This window comes from Anomaloglossus baeobatrachus, chromosome 8, assembly GCF_048569485.1.
Source record: "Anomaloglossus baeobatrachus isolate aAnoBae1 chromosome 8, aAnoBae1.hap1, whole genome shotgun sequence".
Classification (NCBI taxonomy): Eukaryota; Metazoa; Chordata; class Amphibia; order Anura; family Aromobatidae; genus Anomaloglossus; species Anomaloglossus baeobatrachus.
The window spans coordinates 84018256-84034381 of record NC_134360.1 but is presented as its reverse complement, the minus strand read 5'-3'; the positions used below and the strand labels follow the sequence as shown (position 1 = coordinate 84034381).

Genomic DNA, 16126 nt, shown 5'->3' with positions numbered 1-16126 from the left:
GTGAGACATGTAGATCAAGAGAACAGACTGCCAGTCATTACATGGTAATGCCCCTATCATGGCAAAAGAAGCCTTGGAGGCAGATTCTCCGGAAGATCCATGTCTGGCCCCAAAGATCACGTACATACAGTGTCAGTGATTTTTTTTCAACCTTTTCCACTCTCCCAGCCAGTGTGACCACTGAATGGATAAAGAAGTTTTTTTTTTTAAAAAAAAAAGTAATTTTTTAGAAAAGGCAAGAATATCCAAAATGTAATAATGAGTATGAAAAGGAAATGTCTTTCACTATGTGGTGATGACATCTAATTCAAAATACGGGCAAACATCCGGGAAGGAAGGAATAAATGTCAGCGACATGATATATCAAATATGGCTGTCTGCAGTCACATAATGAACCCGACTAAGGCCCTGTGCGCACACTACGTTTTTTTTACCGTGGTTTTGCTGCAGAAAATGTTTATAACCTTGCTGCAGTCCTTCCCCAGCAAAACCTATGGTAAAAAAAAAAAAAAAAAAAATGCTGTGAGCACACTGCTTTTTTTTTCACCTACAGGTTTTGCTGCATGTTTTCTGCAGCAAAAAGAATGTGCATGTCACTTCTTTTCCACAGCGAAACGATCGTTGGGGACCTCCCCCCTCCCATCCACTGTGACCACTCTGCACTTCAGATATATACTTTCCTGTCTATACATTCCTTTTGTCTATGTAGTTTGTCTGTTTCTCTCCAGAAATGGATTATTAATGTCTTTCTACTTATTCCTTATTCCATCATATGAGCACCTTATACTCAGACACCATTGTATCACATTTGGGCTGTCTGTTCTCATGATTGTTATAAGCGACCACTGGCTCCTTTGTATGCCACTATTATGTACACAGTTTGTAGTTGCAGATTTGGCATTTAACACTTTTTTAACTGTTGTACATGTGCATCAATCCTATTGGTCTTAGTCGTTTCATTAGGTGACTGCATACAGCCATATTTGATATATCATGTCTCTGACATTTATTCCATCCTTCCCGGATGTTTGCCCATATTTTGAATTAGATGTTATCACCACATAGTGAAAGACATTTCCTTTTAATAACAATTATTACATTTTGGATATTTTTGCCTTTTCTAAAAAATTATTTAAAAAAAACAACAAAAAAACGACTTTATCCATTCAGTGGTCACACTAGCTGGGAGAGGGAACTCAATTCTCGTATATCTTATGCAGGTTTCTTATCCAGTAATTGCTAGCCCTGTCTCTTGCCTGATCTTTTGTGTTTTAATTTTGTAGTACTCACAATTTTTGCATAATAAAATATATATATAAAAAAAAAACGTTACCACTTTTTTGGTTTTCGTTGTTCTTGTTCTCCTTGTATACAAGGTCCATGGTACTGTTGTGGAGACGTTTAAAGCCGGATTTGGTTACAAAAAGATTTCGAAAACCTTAAACACCCCAAGGAACACTGTGCAAGCGATGATATTGAAAAGGAAGGAGTATCATACCACTGCAAATCTACCAAGAACCGACCGTCCATTCAAACTTTCATCTCAAACAAGGAGAAGACTGATCAGAGATGCAGCCAAGAGGCCCATGATCACTCTGGATGAACTGCAGAGATCTACAGCTGAGGTGGGAGAGTCTGTCCATAGGAGAACAATCAGTCATACACTACACAAATGTGACCTTTATGGACTAGTGGCAAGAAGAAAGCCATTTCTCAAAGATAGCCATAAAAAGTGTTGTTTACAGTTTGCCACAAGCCACCTGGTAGACACCAAACATGTGGAAGAAGGTGCTCTGGTCAGATGAAACCAAAATCAAACTATTTAGTTACAATGCCAAACGATATGTTTGGTGTAAAAGCAACACAGCTCATCACTCTGAACACACCATCCCCACTGTCAAACATGGTGGTGGCAGCATCATGGTTTGGGTCTGCTTTTCTTCAGCAGGGACAGGGAAGATGGTTAAAATTGATGGGAAGATGGATGGAGCCAAATACAGGACTATTCTTGAAGAAAACCTGTTAGAGTCTGCAAAAGACCTGAGACTGGGATGGAGATTTGTCTTTCAACAAGACAATGATCCCAAACATAAAGCAAAATCTACCATGGAATGGTTCACAAACAAACGTATCCAGGTGTAAAGCCTGCTTTACGCGGTACGACCGATTGTGCGATTTCACAATCGATCGTACCCGCCCCCGTCCTTTTTGCGTCACGGGCAAATCGCTGCCCGTGTCGCACAAAGTTAGTAACCCCCGTCACACATACTTACCTCTCGTGCGACCTCGCTGTGGGCGGCGAACGTCCACTTCCTGGAGTGGGAGGGACGTTCGGCGTCACAGCGACGTCACACGGCCGCCGGCCAATAGAAGCGGAGGGGCGGAGATGAGCGGGACGTAAACATCCCGCCCACCTCCTTCCTTCCACATAGAGCCGGCGGCGGCCGCGGGAGGCAGGTGAGCTGCTCATCGTTCCAGTGGTGTCACACGGAGCGGCGTGTGCTACCACGGAAACGATGGTCAACTAAATTAAACGATATTATGGAACCTAGCGAGCAGTACCCGACTCACGATTTGTGAGCGATACTGCGTCGCTAGGAGGTGTCACACAGGCCGGCATCGCCAGCGATGCCGGATGTGCGTCACAAAATCCGTGACCCCGACGATCTATCGCACGATAGATTGCCTGGTGTAAAGCAGCCTTTAGAATGGCCAAGTCGAAGTCCAGACCTGGCCATATGAAATAAGCTTTAATGAAGCTGGAAATAGAATAATGAAATTTGTGCAATAACAAAAAAGCAATGATGAAACAGGGTCAAAGTTAACTGTCCTTTCAGGAAAACTTATCAGGAGGTCTGTCTCCTGCTCTCTTCATAGAACTTTACGAGCACTAATATCTCATATCTCAGTAATGGGAAAAATCACTGAAAGATTTTCCCCATGAATTGAGTGAACAATCGGGAATAAAAACAAAACCACACACACACATAAGAGACAGATAGAAATAAACACCATCCAGAAAGCGCAGAGAGGCTAGAAAAATATCACAGCACTTCTTTAAAAAGTGAAATTCTACAATTTTTTTATGTATGGGGGGGGGGGGAGGTGGGGGGTGGTAATCAGAGTTAATTTCACCATAAAACTGGCCTGGCAGTATGATTCTCCAGGTCAGTACGATTACAATTTTTACTGTGGTAAAAAGGGGGGGGGGGGGTGATCTGAACATTCATATTTTTTTTTTCGTATTTTTAAAAACTTTTTTTGTACTTTGTACTGTATTATTTAAGGCTAAGTTCACACAGGGCTTCTTTTGATGCATCTTTGGTGCCTTTTTGACATCACAAAGATGCTCCTAAATGCATGCATTTCCTTCCTCCAGCAAAGTCTATGAGATTTCTATTTTGCTATCCACACTGGGCATCTTTTGTTGACTGCGTTTTTGAAGATGCAGCATGTCGATTATTTCTGCGTTTTTGCAGCATTTTTAAGCACTTCCAGTTAATAGATTTGACTTAAAAAGGCATTGGGTAAAAACGCGGTAAAAACACAATGCGTTTTTGCCGCAGTTTGTTTTTGGTGCGTTTTTAATGCATTTTTGATGCACTCAAGATGCACTGGCAAAAAGATGCCACATGTGAACATAGCCTAATAGTTCCCTTAGGGGGACTTGAACCTTCAATAGTGTGATCACTTTTTTCTATGTACAGAAATGCCCCCGTAATGCTGTACATACAAAAAATACAATAAAAAAAAAAAAAAAAAAATTACAGTCTCCAATGAATGTTGGTCGAGAGCTGGTTTTCATAGGAATACTGAGATGACAGACACACGGGTCATCAGCTGACCCCTAGCTGTCAGGACAACACATCGGTGTTGTGCGATCACGTTACAGGGGCATTGATGGAGGGGGGTTAGGACAGCACAATCCCCTGTCAGCGTGCGTTAAATGCCCTGTCATACTGACAAGAGCTTTTAACAGGTTAACAGCTGTGGCTGTTCAAAGATAGATAAAGACTGAATGATTCAGCCTTCTCAGCAGAGAAAGATGCAAGCCAGTATCAAAGGCAGGAAGACGACTCATGAAGTGCATAGCACGTGATTTATAGTAAAGGTGTTAAAGGGACTTTCAACTAAAGCTGGGTTCACACTAAGCGACAGCGACGTCGCTGTTACGTCACCATTTTCGGTGACGTAACAGCGACCTTGTAAGTCGCTGTTATGATCGCTGCTTAGCTGTCAAACACAGCAGAAGCAGCGATCATAACGTCGCTGTGCTACATGTGCAGAGAGCAGGGAGCCGCGCTTAGCGCTGGCTCCTTGCTCTCCTAGGTACAGTACACATCAGGTTAATTAACCCGATGTGTGCTGCAGCTACATGTCACAGTGCAGAGAGCAGGGAGCCGCGCGTACTGCTTAGCGCTGGCTCCTTGCTACAGTATACATCGGGTTAATTACCCGATGCGTACTGCAGCCACATGTGCACAGAGCAGGAGCCGGCGCTGGCAGCAAGAGCGGAGGCTGGTAACGAAGGTAAATATCGGGTAACCAGGGAAAGGTCTTCCCTTGGTTACCCGATGTTTACGCTGGTTACAGCTTACCGCAGCTGCCAGTGCCGGCTCCTGCTCGCTTCATTTCGTCGCTCTCTCGCTGTCACACACAGCGATGTGTGTGTCACAGCGGGAGAGTGACGACCAAAAAATGAAGCTGGACATTCAGCAACGACCGGCGACCTCACAGCAGGGGCCAGGTCGTTGCTGGATGTCACACACAGCGACAGCGACGGGACGTCGCCGCAACGTCACAGAAAATGGTGACGTAGCAGCGACATCGTTGTCGCTGTGTGTGACACCAGCTTTAGACTGATGGCTCAACCCAAGTACAGGCACTCAGTGAGTCATGGTGGGGCCAAATATTTAAGTGCACCTTTCCACCTGTTTGTTTTCCCTCCCTCCACCCTCACTTTGACAGCTCTGGCTTCATAGAGCAAGAGGTCAAAGATAGAGAAAACAAGTAGGAGAGAAGGTGCATATAAATATTTCACCCTGCCAAGATGCATCGAGTGCCATTCTGTGCTGTCCAATTCCCTTTAAGTGCTTAATAATCTTTATTTTTATATAGCGCCAACATATTCTGAAGAGCTTTACATACAATACATAAGCAACACTGTCCCCATTGGAGCTCACAATCTAAATTCCCAATCAGTATGATTTTGGAGTGTGGGAGGAAACCCATGCAAGCACAGGGAGAACATACAAACTCCTTGCAGATGTTGTCCTTGGTGCAATTTGAACCCAGGACCCCAGCACTGCAAGACTGCAGTGCTAACCACTGAGCTGACGATCCTTTAGGTTAGGCCTGTGTCACACTTGCGAGTCTCGAGCTGCATCACCCGGCACGGTCTCACTCTCCTCACAGGAGCCAGTCGGTTGCATGCATCTCTATGCAGCTTAGACGCCCCTGTCCAGAGAGTGCGAGTCCGTGACGGGTGATGCAACGCGAGATACATGCGAGGCACTCGCAAGTGTGACACCGACCTTACACTTTCTCTTGCAGCAATTAGCCACAATCCTGTATTTTAGGGTCACCACATTTGTTATCGCAACGATCCTGATTTCCATTGCCTTTGCAGCTTTTGCTTGTGCCCAATTCATTATTCAATTTGTGTCTTTTTGAAGCTTTATATGTGCTCACCTATTTTGTGGGGGGTTTTTTTTCAGCCTTGCAAGCGGAGTCTAGCAATTCCAGATGTTTTTGCAGATTCAACAACTGCAACTTTTTAGAAGTCCCAAAACTTGGAACAACTCCACTGCATTCTGCCCCTGGTGTCTTATTGGGTGCGCCAATACTTTGAACAATTTTTTGCGTCATTCTGCCAAACGAGTAAATTTTGGCACCCAAGAGTCGTATAAACAGTTCAAGACATTAAAAAACAGACCGTTTTCAGAAATCTCATTCAAAGTCAAATTCATGAATTGCGTCATTTTGAAGAATTTAAAGCCAAAGCAGCAACTTATACCAAAAGACAAAAAGGAAAGCGGATTTACAAAAAAAAGAATAAAAATTATTTATTTTATTTTTTTCACACAAACTTGTAAATAAAAAAATAAAAATAAATAAATTGTCCGAGTTTCCTATTCAAATGATTTTTATTAGGTTTTGTAGATAACAAGTCTTGAAATCATGCGTTACAAAATTTAAGGACATATAGATAGTAATAACAAGGTTAAGAAAATGCACATATTTTGACCCTCCAGTTTGTTAGTGTTGATACATCAAGCAGTATATTTTGTTGGTCAAATCAATTGCTTATGAATTAACTTTTTGCAAAACATAACTAAACAACAAATAAAATTAACAACTTCCTGACAAGGATTCCGTAGACAGTCCAGCAAATTTGCGAGATCAGAAACATATAATTTATAGCCCAACTAACGTTAAGAAAACACTAACTATATTCGAGAAATACAAGCTCACTTAGGCTATGTGCCCACGCTGCGGAAAATGCGCGGATTTTGTCACGGATTTCTCGCGGAAAAGCCGCGGATTTTCCAAAAATCTGCAGCACAGCTACTCCCCAGCCATTTCTATGGCATTTGGGAAATGCTGTGCCCACGCTGCAGATTTTTCCGCAGCGGAAATCGTGCGGATTTTCGTGCGGAAAAATCTGCAGCATGTCAATTATTGTTGCGGATTTCTCCGCAGGGTCCCATATACTTACCTGCCTTGATAGAGACCCGAGTCACTTTCTCCGTCCGGTGTAGCGGCAGCGGCGCGGTGGATCCAGCCAGGTACAGGAAGGAAGAGGTGGGCAGGGCCTGCACGAGCTCCGGTCATGTGACAGCCGGAGCTAGTTCAGGCCCGCCCACCTCCAGCACAGTGAACCAGACGCTGCCTGACAGTGACCCGGCCGCCGGAAAGCGAGGTGCTGCATGATGGAGGTAAGTATGAGCACCCCGATCACTGCAGCACTTGTTCTGCATTGAGGATGCAGTGCCAAAGCCATGGTACTGTATCCTCAATGCAGAATGCCCGCACCATATCCGCACGACATTCCGCTGTATATCCGCAGCATTGAAACAGAGAAAGTTCTGTTGCGGATTTTTGGGAGCACCTGCGGAATGTCTTGCGGATATATCCGCAGGACAATGTCCCCGTGGGCACAGAGCCTAATAATTCCAGGCTTGAAGCTCTAGTCTTTGATACCTCCCTGATCTAAAACGCACTAAATTGTCCGAGTTTCAACCTGAAGAAACAGGTGATTTTCATTTCAGTGGTCCTCCCTATGGCATTTATTTTTACACATCATCAGTTATTAACATTTACAAGACCAAATACAGTTTCCTATGTTAAAGAATTTAAGTTCAACACACGGAAGAAACTAGCGCATGCTGTGATATTTTTTCATGTAAACATCCGGTCTGAGAATGAGACCGCACATCTGAATTGCCCACTTGAGTGACATTGGTCTGATGGTCTGAGTGCTGTCAGTTTTTTCACAGATGGCCCTCAGCCCGAAAACACAGTTGTGCAAACTTGGTCTTACTATGGCTGGCATATCTAACACCAGCACCGCACTTACTAAAACAAAAAAAGGCAAATGCCTCTTTTTTGGCTTGAAATCAAATCTACTCGGGTTACGACGAGTTTAGACTACATCGAGACCTCGGCACGTTTTCTTTTCATTTTGCAAATCTGGAGGCTAGTTTACAGCTAAAACCTGCTCTGTATAATACAATAGGGCTTTATGCACACAACTAGAACTGAACGGATATAGGGACTACTGAACCAGATGAGTCAATACTGAACCATGTACCAGAAATGCAACATTATTAATCTGCGGCTTACACAGCAAATGGAGAAGACCACTAATCTGTACATGCTACCTGCCGATTTTGGCCTCTTCATTCTGCAACAGTTAAGGCTAGGTTCACATTTCCGTCAATTTGTATCAGTCACAATTCGCGGCTCTGGTAAACAACGGATTCCATTTGGCAGATTCCGTTGTTCCTATATACTTGAATGAGCGGCGGATTGTGACTGATGACGCTGCGTCGCATCCTCCGCCCAACTGATCAGTTGTGGAACGACTGACCGTCGGGCGGCAGGAAGGCAGCATGTAGTGTTTTTTGAGCAGCGGAATCCTTTTGACTTCGCTGCGCATGCTCTCTTGGCGGCCGAACGATCAGCTGATCACCCGGCGGCCGGCTAATGAGAGCGATCAGCTGATCACCCGGCGGCCGGCTAATGAGAGCGTTCAGCTGATCACCCGGCTAATGAGAGCGAACAGCTGATCACCCGGCTAATGAGAGCGAACAGCTGATCACCCGGCTAATGAGAGCGATCAGCTGATCACCCGGCTAATGAGAGCGATCAGCTGATCACCCGGCTAATGAGAGCGATCAGCTGATCACCCGGCTAATGAGAGCGATCAGCTGATCACCCGGCAGACGGCAAATGAGAGCGATCAGCTGATCACCCGGCAGACGGCAAATGAGAGCGATCAGCTGATCACCCGGCTAATGAGAGCGATCAGCTGATCACCCGGCTAATGAGAGCGATCAGCTGATCACCCGGCTAATGAGAGCGATCAGCTGATCACCCGGCTAATGAGAGCGATCAGCTGATCACCCGGCTAATGAGAGCGATTAGCTGATCACCCGGCTAATGAGAGCGATCAGCTGATCACCCGGCTAATGAGAGCGATCAGCTGATCACCCGGCTAATGAGAGCGATCAGCTGATCACCCGGCTAATGAGAGCGATCAGCTGATCACCCGGCTAATGAGAGCGATCAGCTAATCACCCGGCTAATGAGAGCGATCAGCTAATCACCCGGCTAATGAGAGCGATCAGCTGATCAGACGGCAAATGAGAGCGATCAGCTGATCACCCGGCAGACGGCAAATGAGAGCGATCAGCTGATCACCCGGCTAATGAGAGCGATCAGCTGATCGCTCTCATTAGCCGGGTGATCAGCTGATCGCTCTCATTAACCGGCCGCCAGGAGATTATCTGTTCGCTCTCAAAAGCTGGCGGCCGGCTAACGAGAGCGATCAGCTGATCGTTCTCTCTGTCTCTTGTTTTATAACGGAATCCGCTTTCTCTTCCAATACTTGTCATCCGTTGTAAAACGCATCAGTCACAAGCGTTAAGCAACGCATGTGACTGATGCAAAACAACGGAAATGTGAACCTAGCCTAAGCCATGCCACAGTTTTAGAATTAGATTACAGATAACATCAAGAGCTGCAGAGGAGGCTAAATCTAGAATCTTTGCGCAAAGGAAGCCAGTGGTTATGTATTTTTCAGAAGCTACGCAGTACGTTTTACATTTTAATAGCACTAATGTTGCCACAGCCTGGTTTGTGGTTATTAAGGGCTCAGACAGTGACAGACAGCTGCATTATTCAGTGGGAGGGTTGATTCTACAGGTAAACACACCGAGTAAGTCACTGACACAATCACTGTGTATAGCAGTCCTCCTAATATAATGTGTTCACTCAAGTGGCAAACAGGGTAAGGGGGGAGGAATGCATGATGAACAAGCATTACCATGCTCAGGTCTCGTAAGGAATCATGGAAGTCAATAGGGAACTCAAGCATTTTTCTGGAAGATCTTCATCTATACTCAGTAGACAAGTCTCGCCTATTCGAGCATCAAACTGTTCGTTAAAAGTTCAGAGCATGGTAGTGCTCGCACATCATTAGTGATGAGCGGACCAGTGGAAGTCCGGGTTCCGTGTATTCAGCTGAACTCTGTTCTGGACCTGAAGGTCTGAAGGACTTAGGCTATGTGCGCACTAGAAATGTGAAGTTTCTCAAGAAAATTTCTTGAGAAACTTCTGGGAGTGAAAGATTTCCGGACCTCCGGAAAAAATCCGCACCAAATCCGCATGCGGATTTGCCGCGATTTGCCCGCGGGTGGTTCCCTGCGGATTTTTGCAGGCTGTACTGCCGAAATCCGCAGGGTACCTGCGGAAATAATGGACATGTTCATTTTCTCAAGAAAGTTTCTCGAGAAATTCTTCTCAAGGAAATTTCTTGAGAAAAATCCGCACAGTGCGCACAGCTTTTTTTTTTTACCATAGAATTTGCTGGGAAATGTCTGCACAAAGATTGCAGACATTTCTCAAGAAATTTCCGCGGCAAATCAGCGGGTAAATCCGCGGGTAAAACGCACTAGTGCGCACAAAGCCTTAAGGCGGGGGGAAGGCATGGTGTTATTTTTTTTGGGCACTACAACTGATAAAAATGTTTTTACCCCGTGTGAGCCATTTGAATACTGCTAGCGGCTTGCAGTAGGCTGAGCACAGAGTGTCTCCCTGAGCACAGTGATGCTTGCTAGAGTGGTTTGCATATGTAAAGCACTCGAACGTTAATGTTTTTGTGAAGTCTGTGTTGGGTTCCAACATCACTTCTTTAAAATTTGGGTTCACTCATCACTAATAAATACTACACTATTGCCCTCAGACGCATATCCAGCTGAAGCAGGCGCGGAAGTCAGGGCCCCCCCCAGCTGACGGGCCCCATAGCAGTCGCATGGCCTGCCGTCATTACGCCACTGACTACAGGTTACAGCCTAAGCCGTCTTTCACATGTTTTTTTGCTGTGGAAAAAATACAGCGTTTTACAGTACCAACAAAGAATCACACGCTGCTTATTTTGTCTTTGCAGATTTGAACCTTCAGGCCATGTGCACTCATTGAGTATATGGTGAGTTTGTTACCTTCGTATTTGTAAGACAAACCCAGGAGCAAATGAAAAAACTGGATAAGGGTTGCCCGTATTTCTACTGTTCATTCTTTCAGGGTTTTGCTGCATTTATCAACCAAATAAATGGGGGAAAAACACAAGTACAAACATGCACAGTGACAGTGTTTTTCTTGCCAAAACTGCTTTTCGCAGCTGCAAAATCTGCTGCAAATTTTCAACGTGATGTGCTTGAACCCTAAAGAGGGGAGGAATATGCTGCACACAAGGTGAACAACACCTCAGGGAAAGAAGGAAACCTAATCTTTACATCCCATGACAAGTACTAAGTCTTTACACATATGATGCTTGACTAGTTTTTTTTTTCTTTCTAAAACTGAAAAATTTTGCCAGAAAACTGCCCTGGCTGAACCGCTTATTTACTATCACGGGGATAAGGTTTACATGACAAACATGTGTAAATGCTAAAATTTCACTAGCAGACATGGAAAAAAAAAACCCATAGAGTACTTAGTGTTGAGCAGCTGCCAAAATGTTACGTAGCGTGTCCCTGTATAACTCTGCAAATACAGAGAGCGAACAGGCACAGACAATTTCTATCGCTCCTGAGCTCAGTCCTGGTGGCAGATGTGATCTCCAGCCCGGCCCAGCTCAGGATGAGCGTAGTGAGGGCATACGAGGCCGTGCTACAAGGAAGGGGGGGGTGGCCACATACGAGGCCATGCAGCAAGGGGGGGCACATACGAGGCCATGCAGCAAGGGGGGCACATACGAGGCCGCGCTGCAAGGAAGAGGGGGGTCACATACGAGGCCGCGCTGCAAGGAAGAGGGGGGGTCACATACGAGGCCGCGCTGCAAGGAAGAGGGGGGGTCACATACGAGGCCGCGCTGCAAGGAAGAGGGGGGGTCACATACGAGGCCGCGCTGCAAGGAAGAGGGGGGGTCACATACGAGGCCGCGCTGCAAGGAAGAGGGGGGGTCACATACGAGGCCGCGCTGCAAGGAAGAGGGGGGGGTCACATACGAGGCCGCGCTGCAAGGAAGAGGGGGGGGTCACATACGAGGCCGCGCTGCAAGGAAGAGGGGGGGTCACATACGAGGCCGCGCTGCAAGGAAGAGGGGGGGTCACATACGAGGCCGCGCTGCAAGGAAGAGGGGGGGTCACATACGAGGCCGCGCTGCAAGGAAGAGGGGGGGGTCACATACGAGGCCGCGCTGCAAGGAAGAGGGGGGGGTCACATACGAGGCCGCGCTGCAAGGAAGAGGGGGGGTCACATACGAGGCCGCGCTGCAAGGAAGAGGGGGGGTCACATACGAGGCCGCGCTGCAAGGAAGAGGGGGGGGGTCACATACGAGGCCGCGCTGCAAGGAAGGGGGGGTCCCATACGAGGCCGCGCTGCAAGGAAGGGGGGGTCACATACGAGGCCGCGCTGCAAGGAAGGGGGGGTCACATACGAGGCCGCGCTGCAAGGAAGGGGGGGGTCACATATGAGGCCGCGCTGCAAGGAAGGGAGGGTCACATACGAGGCCGCGCTGCAAGGAAGGGGGCACATACGAGGCCGCGCGGCAAGGAAGGGGGGGCACATACGAGGCCGCGCGGCAAGGAAGGGGCACATACGAGGCCGCGCTGCAAGGAAGGGGGGGCACATACGAGGCCGCGCTGCAAGGACTGCAAGGAAGGGGGGGCACATACGAGGCCGCGCTGCAAGGAAGGGGGGGCACATACGAGGCCGCGCTGCAAGGAAGGGGGGGCACATACGAGGCCGCGCTGCAAGGAAGGGGGGCAGGCACATACGAGGCCGCGCTGCAAGGAAGGGGGGCAGGCACATACGAGGCCGCGCTGCATGGAAGGGGGGCAGGCACATACGAGGCCGCGCTGCAAGGAAGGGGGGCAGGCACATACGAGACCGCGCTGCAAGGAAGGGGGGAGGCACATACGAGACCGCGCTTCAAGGGGGGAGGCACATACGAGACCGCGCTTCAAGGGGGGAGGCACATACGAGACCGCGCTTCAAGGGGGGAGGCACATACGAGACCGCGCTTCAAGGGGGGAGGCACATACGAGACCGCGCTTCAAGGGGGGAGGCACATACGAGACCGCGCTTCAAGGGGGGAGGCACATACGAGACCGCGCTTCAAGGGGGGAGGCACATACGAGACCGCGCTTCAAGGGGGGAGGCACATACGAGACCGCGCTTCAAGGGGGGAGGCACATACGAGACCGCGCTTCAAGGGGGGAGGCACATACGAGACCGCGCTTCAAGGGGGGAGGCACATACGAGACCGCGCTTCAAGGGGGGAGGCACATACGAGACCGCGCTTCAAGGGGGGAGGCACATACGAGACCGCGCTTCAAGGGGGGAGGCACATACGAGACCGCGCTTCAAGGGGGGAGGCACATACGAGACCGCGCTTCAAGGGGGGAGGCACATACGAGACCGCGCTTCAAGGGGGGAGGCACATACGAGACCGCGCTTCAAGGGGGGAGGCACATACGAGACCGCGCTTCAAGGGGGGAGGCACATACGAGACCGCGCTTCAAGGGGGGAGGCACATACGAGACCGCGCTTCTAGGGGGGAGGCACATACGAGACCGCGCTTCTAGGGGGGAGGCACATACGAGACCGTGCTTCTAGGGGGAGGCACATACGAGACCGTGCTTCTAGGGGGAGGCACATACGAGACCGTGCTTCTAGGGGGAGGCACATACGAGACCGTGCTTCTAGGGGGAGGCACATACGAGACCGTGCTTCTAGGGGGAGGCACATACGAGACCGTGCTTCTAGGGGGAGGCACATACGAGACCGTGCTTCTAGGGGGAGGCACATACGAGACCGTGCTTCTAGGGGGAGGCACATACGAGACCGTGCTTCTAGGGGGAGGCACATACGAGACCGTGCTTCTAGGGGGAGGCACATACGAGACCGTGCTTCTAGGGGGAGGCACATACGAGACCGTGCTTCTAGGGGGAGGCACATACGAGACTGTGCTTCTAGGGGGAGGCACATACGAGACTGTCCTGCAAGGAAGGGGGGAGGCACATACGAGACTGTGCTTCTAGGGGGAGGCACATATGAGACTGTGCTTCTAGGGGGAGGCACATACGAGACTGTGCTTCTAGGGGGAGGCACATACGAGACTGTGCTTCTAGGGGGAGGCACATACGAGACTGTGCTTCTAGGGGGAGGCACATACGAGACTGTGCTTCTAGGGGGAGGCACATACGAGACCGTGCTTCTAGGGGGAGGCACATACGAGACCGTGCTTCTAGGGGGAGGCACATACGAGACCGTGCTTCTAGGGGGAGGCACATACGAGACTGTCCTGCAAGGAAGGGGGGAGGCACATACGAGACTGTGCTTCTAGGGGGAGGCACATATGAGACTGTGCTTCTAGGGGGAGGCACATACGAGACTGTGCTTCTAGGGGGAGGCACATACGAGACTGTCCTGCAAGGAAGGGGGGAGGCACATACGAGACCGTGCTTCTAGGGGGAGGCACATATGAGACTGTGCTTCTAGGGGGAGGCACATACGAGACCGTGCTTCTAGGGGGAGGCACATACGAGACTGTGCTTCTAGGGGGAGGCACATACGAGACTGTCCTGCAAGGAAGGGGGGAGGCACATACGAGGCCGCGCTGCAAGGAAGGGGGGGCACATACGAGGCCGCGCTGCAAGGAAGGGGGGGCACATACGAGGCCGCGCTGCAAGGAAGGGGGGCAGGCACATACGAGGCCGCGCTGCAAGGAAGGGGGGCAGGCACATACGAGGCCGCGCTGCAAGGAAGGGGGGCAGGCACATATGAGACTGTGCTTCTAGGGGGAGGCACATACGAGACCGTGCTTCTAGGGGGAGGCACATACGAGACTGTGCTTCTAGGGGGAGGCACATATGAGACCGTGCTTCTAGGGGGAGGCACATACGAGACCGTGCTTCTAGGGGGAGGCACATACGAGACCGTGCTTCTAGGGGGAGGCACATACGAGACCGTGCTTCTAGGGGGAGGCACATACGAGACCGTGCTTCTAGGGGGAGGCACATACGAGACCGTGCTTCTAGGGGGAGGCACATACGAGACCGTGCTTCTAGGGGGAGGCACATACGAGACCGTGCTTCTAGGGGGAGGCACATACGAGACCGTGCTTCTAGGGGGAGGCACATACGAGGCTGTCCTGCAAGGAAGGGGGGAGGCACATACGAGGCTGTGCTGTGGGGGCATGGGAGGATTCTACACGGCTCCAGCTGCAGACAGATGTATACATAATCACTGGCTGCAGACACTTCTATAGTAAGAAAACTTCTGCTCTCCACCAGAAAGCGTACACTGGACACATCCGTCACGCCGGCTCCACACAGGCGGTCTGCCACACCAGAGCACTGCAGGACAAAGCGCTGCAAATATACGATTCTGACTTCAATTGTTCTGTAAAGAATAGAAAGAGACAAGCCAAGTGCTGCGCGAGATTCCAGCAGAGGTCAGCGGCACCTCTTCCCAGAGAGCAAGCATCGCCCTGTGCACACATACTGGGGGTCATGAGCGGAGCAGCACGGGCTGAGGCCAGATGTGTACTATGCGTTACTCATCAATATGAAACAAATACTAGTAATGACCCTGGACACAATCTATGGCCACAGCTGTACGTGCAAGTCATCAGGCAGCTCGCACTGCAGGCTGCTAGGCGCGCCACAGCCGGCAGAGGGCGATAGTTCACACGCAGGACGGCTCCCTGGCACCGAGCCAGCAGCAGTCTATGCCCTTAGATGCCACACACCGGCACCGGGCATGTCATGGTGTCCTCCCCCCGCAGCACAGCCCACGGCCGCCGGTACACAGGCCAGAGCTGCCGGCACTGAGTGCGCACTTAGGAGACGGACAGGAGCCTGTGGCCATCGCTACACGCAGCCCCTCACACACGGACCGTGCAGCTCACCTTCCTTATGCGCCGTTTAATAATTGATTCGGCAGCAAAAACCCGCTCCCCGACTGCAGACAGCTCCATGTTCAGCGGCGGCAGCACAGCTCCTCCTCCACAGCGCCGCTGTCACCTCGGCCGTGTCCGCGCCCCTTCCCGCTGTCAACGTGTTATTCCCGCCCACTCTGCCTGTCACTGTGCCGGGTCTAGCGCCTGGACACGCCCACATTACGGCCGCCGCTTGTGTCACGCCCTCTTTCTCTTTCTCCTCTACACCCTTCGCTCCTCCTCCTTCGTTGGCGTCACCATGAGGCTCCGCCCATTGCGCGTTCTCGTGGAAACCGAGAGATAGATTTTCTCTTCTCTGCTTGTTGGCGGGAAGCTGCGGGCGCGCGCCTCTGCGGACACGGGCGCTGACAGGGCTGTACGCGGAGCCGGGCGGCGGGCACTGCTCCGCGGGGCGATACTCTGTCAGACATACTCCTCTGTAGTGTGTCAGCCGTC

At 50.0% G+C, this 16126-nt stretch overlaps 1 protein-coding gene across 1 annotated transcript in view; it reads right to left on the bottom strand.

The window, feature by feature from the left end:
* The window catches only part of CBX6 (chromobox 6), a 31191-nt gene extending 15422 nt beyond the window's left edge, over positions 1-15769 (bottom strand). Inside the window, exon 1 of the mRNA XM_075320876.1 lies at positions 15641-15769. Coding sequence (XP_075176991.1) covers positions 15641-15709 — 69 coding nt within the window. The 5' untranslated portion in view covers positions 15710-15769. The remainder of the gene's footprint in view (positions 1-15640) is intronic.
* Between the last annotated feature and the right edge of the window lie 357 nt (positions 15770-16126).